This window comes from Belonocnema kinseyi, chromosome 6 (genome assembly GCF_010883055.1).
Source record: "Belonocnema kinseyi isolate 2016_QV_RU_SX_M_011 chromosome 6, B_treatae_v1, whole genome shotgun sequence".
NCBI lineage: Eukaryota > Metazoa > Arthropoda > Insecta > Hymenoptera > Cynipidae > Belonocnema > Belonocnema kinseyi.
The window spans coordinates 63,649,016-63,659,368 of NC_046662.1; the positions used below are offsets into that span (position 1 = coordinate 63,649,016).

Below are 10,353 nucleotides of genomic sequence, written 5' to 3' on the forward strand. Positions count from 1 at the left end.
TAAATTATTAAATATTAATTTAATTAATTTTAAATTCATCATTTAACTACAATGTGACGTCGCAAAAGAAAAAAGTAATTCATTCATTTTAAGTAAGCCCGCACTCAACGACATATGCGCAGTAAGGAGAAGCATTGCGGTGGCCTATATACGGACCATACTTATAGTCAGCAGTGCAGGAGGAGAATTCGTTGCCGACAAGCGCAATAGAAGGGGAAGAGGTCCCAGGTAGTCTTCGGTAAATTGACGATCAACCAGGGAAATAAGGGGAAGGATGTGGATGGGTAGCAGGAAAATCAAGGTACGTAGGTGTGTTGCAGTAGGGAAAGTAAAGTAATAGTGGGGGCGGGAAATAAGGGAAGTAGAGAAGGGTGAAAGAGGGAGAGGTAGAGAAGGTGAGAGGAGAGGCATTATGGGAGGTTAGGGAAAGTAGAAGTAAAAAAGGGGAGTAGGGGAAGGGAATTATGGTATAGGAAGATCAGAAGGACTTTATTAACGTCTTAATAGGCTACGAAACCCTTATTTTGCAGGCGCACGGAGCCTACTATGACTTTTTTTTAAATTTCTAGTACTATTCAATTTCTTTGTTGAACTAATAGTCCCAGGTTCAGTATCGCTCCATCGCAGGGAATGATAGAAGAAGAGGAAATGATCCAATTCACTTTGAGTTTTCTCTCGAACAAGATAGGAAATTTCGAGTCGAAGCTTTTTCTTAAATACGAATCAGGTAAAAGATCTTCTTTTCTCGACGCTCGACCGTAAATCAGTTTAGGGAAATCTTTTCTGCTTCGATAGGAGAGATCGTTCGTCTTGACTTGCAAGCTTCGGCAGTGAACTCTAATATAAGACTGGAAAGAGGATGTCTTAAAATGGAAGACACGTATCTCAGTATGTCAAAGTCCAAACCCCTCACAATACACAACAAAAGTGACCATATCGTCAAGTTTTCTTGGATGAAATACAAGGATAGCGAGGAGGATGAAAAAAGAAGAGAAAAGTAAGAAAAACAACTGAAAAACTGTGGAAACTCTTTGACCAACATCCTGAGCATTCAAGGGTTTATGCTTGTACTAAATTTGTGCTGAGTATCTAACCACGCCATTCAAGACGATTTGTAGTTTTTATAATCCAGGGCATCCACCTAACAAATGATACTTAATTTACGATCATTTACCGGTTAATACTTCATCTTTTCAGATAAATTTAAAACAGTTCAAAAGATCTGTATGATTTCAGACGATTTATAAATATTTTAAGAGTTTACTGAACATTTTAAAAGATTTCAAATATTTCTCAATTGAAACGGAGAATTTTGTAAAAGAAAAATATAATTCTGAATTTAAACAGAGAATTTGTTTAATTTACTTCTCCTAGATCAGAATTAAAACTATTAACAAAAATTCATATTTCATGTCAAAATTGCTCTATTCTAAGCAAAATAATAATAATAATTCTTTACGGAAATATTCCTTTAAAAGTATAAATTATAATTCGTTATGGACGTATCCTTTTCCAAAGTGAAAATGATCATTCCAAAACGAAAATGCACTGTTCCAACGTCTAATTTTAATTCTTTTATGAAAAATAACTACCTTTGTCAAAAATCTGGAGAAACGAAGTTACCAAGTATGGACAATGTTAAGTTACAAAAAATCTATGTTTAAATTCAAAGAAATTATGATTTGGAAGAAACAATTTCCCAAATCTGACGAATTCTCCCTTACAACAGAGATTGCTTTTGTTGACTGTTCCATGCCATAAGTGACACGTTTTTCTTTTATTCAAATAAAGACAAGAATAAAATTTCCCTAAATCCAAAAGGGATAAAACGATATAAACAATAAAAAACGCATCACGTAATATGTGTATGTTCCCTTGCATGTTCTAAAGTGAGAATTGTAATTATTTACAAAAATCCCCTGTTCCAATGGTCTTAATTATAATTCCTTACGAAAATTCCTTGTTCCTAGTCAGAATAATATTTATTTCCAACATTTTTTTATTATAATTTAGAAATCAAGTAACTCTCTTCATCTAAAATCTCAAGGAGGAATGTTTTCAATTCTGGAAAATATTTATGTGAGAACAAAATTTAATTGATTTATTAATATGAATTTTAATTTAATTTATTAATCAAATCAAACTTAGAATGATAATACTTTCATAAAATTTCATGCTTCAACTCAGAATTATATTTATTTTCAGACTTTTACATTATAATTGAGAGATGCACTCTTTTCCTAAATTTGGAAAAGGCAATTTTAAAATTGTGACGAATTCTGTCTGAGAACAGGAATTTTTTAAATAAAATTTCCTTCTTCTAAATAAAAATTGAAATTCTGTTTAACAATTACCATTCCATGCTCACTGCCCTGAAGTAAATTATAATTCTTTACGAAATTTCCTGTTCTATAATGAGCATAAAATGAAAATTTTATTTCTTTACGGAAATTCACAGTTTTTTCTCAGAATTATACCTAATTGTTTTAAAAAATTTCAAGCTTGAAATCAAAATTACAATTCTTTGCGCAAAATGACTATCCTAAAGCATGAATTATGTATAATTCTTAAAGGGGTGTCCTGGTGTGAAGCTCGAAAAGAAGGTGTATTTACGGGATGTTTTTTTAAAAAAATGAAGTGGCATAGACAGTTTATTTGAAAGGTATATAAGAGGCAACTTTTTAAGAATTAACAAAAAAACTTGAGAAAGTTAGAAATATAAACCTCAATTACACAGTGGAAACAATAAATAAATTTATTTTTTCATGTTTGAACACAAAAATGAAATTTTAATCATTTGTTTTTGTTTTAATCATGAGGAGCAATTAAAGTTGCATAAAACGGTGGTTCATAGAGAACGGGCTTCAATACTCTATAAAATAAAATTTGAATCAAGTCGATAGGACAAATAGTCAATAGTTAAAATTATAATTCGTTACGGAAATTCTTATTTGTAAGATTTTTTAAAATTAAAACATTTTTAAATATGATTCAGAAGTATAATAACTTCCTTGTTCTAAAATCTAGAGGAGGAAAATGTCAAATTCTGGCCAATTTTTATTTGCAAAAAATGATTTTAAACTCAAACAAATCCTGATTTTGATCGAAACATTTTCTCAGTCAGATAAATTCTGCCTTGCAAGACAGATTGTTCGTGTAGATTCTATTTTCATTATTTCAAATTAAAATTATTTTCCGAAAATTTTCCGTCGAAAATTACCTGCTCAAAAACAAAATTATAATTATTTACCAAAATTCCCTGTTTCAATTAAAAATGATAATTCTTTACAGAAATTCTCTGTTCCTAGTCAGAATTATATTTATTTGATAAAATTTGTAATGTAATTCAGAAATATAGTAACTCCCTTTTTTATTCAAAAGAGGAAAATTTAACATTCTGATAAATTTTTATTTGCAAAAAAAAAGAATTTTTTAATTCCAGCTAATTCTAATTTAGATGACGGAATTTTCCAAATTAGAATTTTAATCATTTTTCAAAATTTCCCGTTCTATGTCAAAAATCACATGTTACAAGTCAAAATCATTATTCCCTAAAAAAGACCCTGCCTAAAAATTCAGAATTCAAGTTCTTTGCGGAAGTTCCCTGGTCTCAAGTAAAAATTATAATTCTTCATGGAAATTACCTAGTCTAAAGTGAAAATGATAAGCCTTTGCAAAAATTCAGTTTTCTGCAGGTCCTAATTATAATTATTTACAGAAATTCCCTGTGGCTAGTCGAAATCATATTTATTTACAATATCTTATATTATAACTGAGAAAAAACTGCATTTTTAACTTCAAACCAATTTTGATTCGTAAGAAGGAATTTTAAATATGACGAATTCTGTATTGGAAGAGATGTTGTTTTTCTAAATTCTCTTTTTATAAATCAGAATTTAAATTATTTCCCAAAATTCCCCGCTTCATCTCAATAATCACCTGTTCTGAGACAAACTTATTATTCTTTACGAAATTCTCTGTTCCAAAGTGAAAAGTACTATTTATTCCGAGAACTTTTTTTCATTTATTTCTATAATATTGATTTCTTATATTCTGTTATGAAATTCCTCTACACTGAATCAAAATTCAATCAATTTCCAAAATTCCTTGTTCTAACAAATACCTTTTTCATAAATTTGGAAAAGGAAAGTTTAGAATTGTGAAGAATTCTGATTTGGGACAGGGATTTTTTAATAAATTTTCTTTTTCCAAATAAAAGTTATATTTCTTTTCAAAAAATTTGGTTCCATCTCAAAAAGTAAAATTCACATTATAACTCCTAATGGAAATCCCCCGTTTTATCTCAGGTTTATAAATCTTTTAAAAAATGTCCTGTCCTACGTCTAAATTATAATTCTTTAACTCGGAATGAAAGTAATAAAATGTATGAAACCCTTTTAAATTTGCATATTAGTACATTCGAGTTAAAAATCTCACTCACTGAATCAAATACCCTTTCATTTCCCTGTTTTTTTAGATAAACGAAATTCTCGATCATTTCCCGGTTTTCCCGATTCCCTATTTTCGAATCAGAAATAATATTTAGACGCTTACAAAAATAGTAAGAACATGAAACCTTGTATTTTCTGAATATTGGTCAATTTTGTTAATAGAAATCTGTTTTCAGAAAACAGAAAAAAACTATTGTTGAAAAAAATATAAATTTCTGTTTTGCAGGTACAAGCATATTTTTAATCAAATAAAAAATATTGAAATGATTCGATGTGTCGATCTGGTTCATTATAACATTTGTGTTCCTGAAGCACACTCTCTAATTTGTCAAAGAATCTACGCTGATGAAATTACCTCTTTAACTAATGAGAAATTCTTTTACCATAACTGCAATTTTGTTCTGGAACCAACGGTGATTTTTATTTTCAATTCACTATTATAAAATGTCGAAATTTTTAATGTAAATATATATATCAGAATTTAGTGAATATTTTTTAGGAGGGTGAGATTTGGCCACAGGGTTCAACAGATGTAATGGTTTTCTTTCAACCAGATGAAATTGGTGAAACATCAAGCACAGCCTATTTAGAAATCACGGGTCGAGAAAATAGACTCCCTTTAAGGTATGAAAAGCATCACGAAACCCCCCGCGTTTTTAATAACATTTTTTCTTTTATTTAATTTCATAAACACGTAAAATTAAACATTATATATGGATAGTGGAACTTTTAACGACAAGAGAGGAGTTTAAAAAAAAACTGAATTTGCAACCTACAAAGATGAATTTTCAACAAAATAATCAAATTTTCAAACCAAAAGGTTAAAATTAAACTAAAAACTTTTTAACTTCTCATCAAATAGTTGTATTTTCCAGTCAAGAAGCAGAATTTTTATAGGACCGGCGAATTTTCAATTTTAAAAGTCGCATTTTGTATCCAAAAAGAAAAAGGTTTTAACAATATAATTAAATTTACAACAAAACGATGTAATCTCTACAAAACAGTTAAATTTTCTACCTTAAAATATGAATTTTCAAACAAAAAATTCATTTTCGACCAAATAGTAGAATTTTCTGTTCAAAGAATAGAACTTTTAATCCAAAAACACGAATTGTTAAGAAAAATAATGAATTCTCAACCAAAGAGATGGACCTGCAAATAGCAAAATTAATTTTTAACATGGTAGTTCAACAGTCAACCAAGTTTTTGAATTATGAATCAAACAGAAAATTTTTCTTTTTCCACCGAAAAATATGAACTTACTGCAAAATATATTAATTTTCTATTAGATATTTCAATTTTTAACTAAAAACTATAATATTTCAACCAAAAATGGAAAAGTTAAATTTTTCACAAAAAAGAATCATTTTTTCTGAAAGAAATTAGTTAAAATTTAAAATATATTTAAATTTTTATTTAAATATATTAAAAAATTTAAATATAATATTTTAATTTAATTAAAATATTTAAAATTTACCCAAAAAAACGAATGTTTAACAAATAAGTGCAATGAAAAAGATTAATTCTCACGCAGAACTATAATAGTTGTTATTTGAATTAAAAAAATATTTGAATTAAAAATTTTAAAACTTGAGTATACCCAAACAGAAAGTTTCTCCATGAAAAATTTAATATTTGATACTATTTCAAGGCAGAAAAACATATCAACCAATTTATTAAATTTTTAAGCCGCAAAGACGAATTTTCTACAAAAGAGGTGAATGTTTAACAACAACAAAATTTGAATCGAATATTTAATTTTCAACTAAATGATATAACTTTCTGTTAAGATGATAGAATTTTCAACCCAAACAGAAAAGTTTTAAGATAAAAGTTTAGTTTTTAAGTCAAAAAGATGAATATTTAATTCAAAAATATGAATTTCTAAACAAAAAGTTCAATTTCTATAAAATAGTTGAATCTTAATATGAAAATTATGAATTTTCAAACAACAATAAAATAGTTGAAAACTCATCTAGACAGATGGCTCTATAACGAATAAAATGAATTTTCAACGAAACAGTTTAACTTTCAACCAAAAACGATATTATTTTCAACCGAAAATAGAATAGTTAAATATGCACTTTAAATAGATATATAATTTTCCTGAAGCAAAAATGGAATTTCAAAAACCATTTTAATCGTGAACCAATAAAATTAATTGTTTTAAAGTAACTTAACTTTGAACCAAAAAAGGTGAATTTTGAATGCAAAATTTAATAGTTAATTTTTAAACTAAGAACTATAAATGTTTAGCCTACAATGCTTTAGTTAAATTTTCAGTTAAGAAAATTAATTTCCAACTAAAAAACAATCTTTCAACAAAATAGTTAAATCTTTATTCAAATAGTTAAATATTTATGCAAAAAATATTTATTCAATAAAAAAAACAACTTTCGACGAAAAATAGGTACATTTTTTTTGTTAAACTTTGAGAAGTAGGAAGTTTCTTCAAAATAGAGAAGAAACAATCCTTTAAAAAAGCGTAAGGATTGGAAAAGCAGAAAGAGTGTAAAGTCTCGTTTTAGATGCTTTACTTATATAATAAAATCACTATAAATATAATTTTTTCAAGCGCTTCAAAAAATTGTTGTTTACATTTATATTATCCATTCCGCTAATCAAGAATAATTTCAACAGTCTGAGTGGAGTCTGCATCGGTCCAAATATACAATTTACCACTGTTACTCTCGATATTGGAAGTATATGTTTATGTTCTTCTCATAACTATGAGGTAATCATACATAAATTATTATCTGGAATGAAATTTAAATTATTGCTATTAATTAAAACTCCTATTAGGTAATGTGTACTAATCAGGGTTTTATTCCTGGTACAATGGTGCACAAACCAAAATCTTCAGATTTTGGAGGCCTAATTACAATTGAACCTCTACAATTGAAATTGCAACCTGGTGACTTTAAATTATTGTCTATTTCATTTTCTTCGAATCGCAAAGGAGATTTCGTCGAAAGGATTGATTTTGTGATCAAAGAGAGTCTGGAAGTAGTTTCTTTGTATATAAAGTAATTATTATTTGTCATTCTAAATATATTATCAGTAATGTTTAAATGGATAGTTAAATATGTATTTATTAATTATTAACTAATTATTTTCAGAGGATGTGTTGTCTGTCCCATTCTTCGCTTTGATCGGGACAGTTTGGACTTTGGGATCACAGCACTAGGTTAATTAAATTGATTTTCTATGACACATGAATGATTTCAGACCTCTTCAACGCCTATGAAGTGGGGCTTTTGTGGTATTTTATGGAAATTTATCATATATAATTGATCACATTACCATAAATTACAAAAAATGTCTAGAAATTTCCGAAAATTGCTGGAAATTTATAGAAATTTTTAAGGTGAATTTTGAGTAATTTATCTTAAAATGCCATAAATTACCAAAAAATTTCCGGAAATTTATAAAAATGTTTAAAATTGACTTTAGGGTCATTTATGATAAATTTCCATATTTACCTGTCCAATTATCGTAAATGACTGAAAATTTCCATAAATTGCCAGAAGTTTATAGACTTTTTTAAATTAAATTTTGAGCAATTGATGGTAAGTTACAATAAATTACTTATAATATCATAATAAATTATCAAAAATTTGCGGAAATTTCTAAAAATGTTTAAAATTAAATGTTGGGTAGGTAATGGTAATTTACTATATTGGTCTATAAAATTACCATAAATGACCGACAATTTCCATAAACTTCCGGAAATTTTTAGACATTTTTAAATCGAATTTTAGATAATTTAGTTTTAGTTAACATAAATTATCTTCAATACTACCATAAATTACCAAAAATTTCCAAATTTCTATGCAAATTTTTAAATTTGAATTTTGGGTTGTTTATGGTAATTAACTCTATTTACCTGTAAAATTATTATTAGAGCCCGAAAACTTCTATAAATTTCCGGAAATTGTTTATAAATGTCAATTGAATTCTGGGAAATTCATGGTAAGTTACGATTAATTACCCTTCAAATTATCTTAAATCATGCTTTCTTGATTCAAAATATAATATAGACTGAATTTATGACTGTGTTTCTAGAAATGTCGGAAATCATCAATTTGTTATGAAAAATATTTTATGCGCCCAGGGGGAGAGGAACTCCCCTAGGTGTATAATATATAGTACTCTTACATTACTGATGCAGGGCTACACAAAAGTTTGTTTATTTAAAACATAGTTTTCGTTTATTTTTTTTCAAATTAGAATTTTTTATATCACCCAAAGTGCAGTTTCATAAATAGTTCTCTAATTTTTAAAAAATTATTTTACTTACAACGTGAATATGGAAAAAGCACGGTAATCATCTTATCAGCATATAGCAAATAATCATAGCATATGCTGTATGCATCTTAAGAACTTGTTTTTGCTTAAAATTTATCTTATTGCGTCTAACATCAAAGTTACTTAAATTCAAATGACTATAGCGGCTATACAATTATGGAGAACTTAGTATTCTGCAGTATAGATAGCAGTACTTTTCTTCCCAATTTAACACTCACGCTCATGAATTCTTTGGGAAGCAATTTTTTTTGCCGAGTCTAACAGAAATCAGCTGACAAGACTGAATTGAGAGTTCCGTCGAAATCTTGGAAAATCCGGTCTCTCTAGTCTAGACTTCCTTTTTAATTCTGGTAGTGTCATTTTTTATATTGCTATCGTCCAAAGGCAACGGAAACCTACTTTCTGAAGCGCTTGTTATAAAAAATGTCGTACATAGCTGGTAGCGAATGACCGTAATAACTCATGCGACTGTTACCGCTAATCGCTTCGCTCGGGCGGAAATTTTCCGCTTATCCTCTGTTGTCTCCTTTCACCATTTGCTCGACAGTACACTATAATTATCCCACATATCCGCTTTCGGTACTTATTGTAAGTATCATTTCATATTTTTTATTATGGAGCATATATTTGATTTATATGAACAATAAAACGCAATAAAATGGGGTTACATCGATGCAGCAGTTCAATTTTAGGTAAAAAAAGTAATTTTTTCCTTAAAAGTGTTTAAAAGGGGATTTTATTTACTATTAAAAACTGGGTTATGATATTGTGCAGTCGACTAGCGTAGTAAAATAATTTTTTTCTCGATTGAAGGACGATTTTTGATCTACTAGTCTATACCAAAACGGTTATAGCCTTTAGCTGTAAAATATACGAGGTGTGTTCAAAAATTAAGGTGACTTTTCAATTTTCGCGGGCTACGTACATTCAAGTTTTAAATTTTTTGTTTTGTTGTGTTGGTACACTCGTCACGATCATTTTTTCACAGTTTCGACGATATAGCTCGTGTTGTTTTTCTGGCAGAGGCGTAAAAGGTTAGAAGGGTTTGGTGTACTCGGCGATTTTCTTCTTTTGATAAAAATGGAGCAAAGAGTTTGCATTAAATTTTGTGTGAAAAATGGAATCCAGTGCTCTAAAACTCTTTAAATATTGACAGTTGCATACGGTGAGTCTACTCTGAGTAAGAAAAATGTTTATAAGTGGTACAAGCTGTTCCAAGAAGGCCGAGAGGATGTCGAAGACGAACCTTGCCCTGGACGTCCCAGCACGTCAACAACAGATGAAAACGTTCAAGCAGTGGAAGAAATGGTGTTGAAAAATCGCCGAATTACCATCAGAGAACTTGCTGAAGATGTTGGCATATCGGTTTGCTCCTGCCATGCTATCTTTTCGGACGTTTTGGGCATAAAACGTGTGTCAGCGAAATTTGTTCCAAAACTGCTTAATTTTGATCAAAAGATCCATCGCATTACCATCGCTCAGATGTTGAATTAAGTCAATAATGATCCTGATTTTCTTAAAAGGGTTATAACTGGGGATGAATCGTGGGTATATGGTTATGACGTCGAAACTAAAGCCCAATCGTCTCAGTGGA

The 10,353-nt window shown here is 28.9% G+C and overlaps 1 protein-coding gene across 1 annotated transcript in view; it reads left to right on the plus strand.

The window, feature by feature from the left end:
* Window positions 1–10,353, plus strand: part of LOC117175423 (hydrocephalus-inducing protein homolog) — a 195,245-nt gene that overhangs the window by 13,576 nt on the left and 171,316 nt on the right. Inside the window, exons 5-11 of the mRNA XM_033365130.1 lie at window positions 600–727; window positions 796–997; window positions 4,678–4,864; window positions 4,951–5,075; window positions 7,092–7,185; window positions 7,254–7,477; window positions 7,571–7,641. Coding sequence (XP_033221021.1) covers window positions 600–727; window positions 796–997; window positions 4,678–4,864; window positions 4,951–5,075; window positions 7,092–7,185; window positions 7,254–7,477; window positions 7,571–7,641 — 1,031 coding nt within the window. The remainder of the gene's footprint in view (window positions 1–599; window positions 728–795; window positions 998–4,677; window positions 4,865–4,950; window positions 5,076–7,091; window positions 7,186–7,253; window positions 7,478–7,570; window positions 7,642–10,353) is intronic.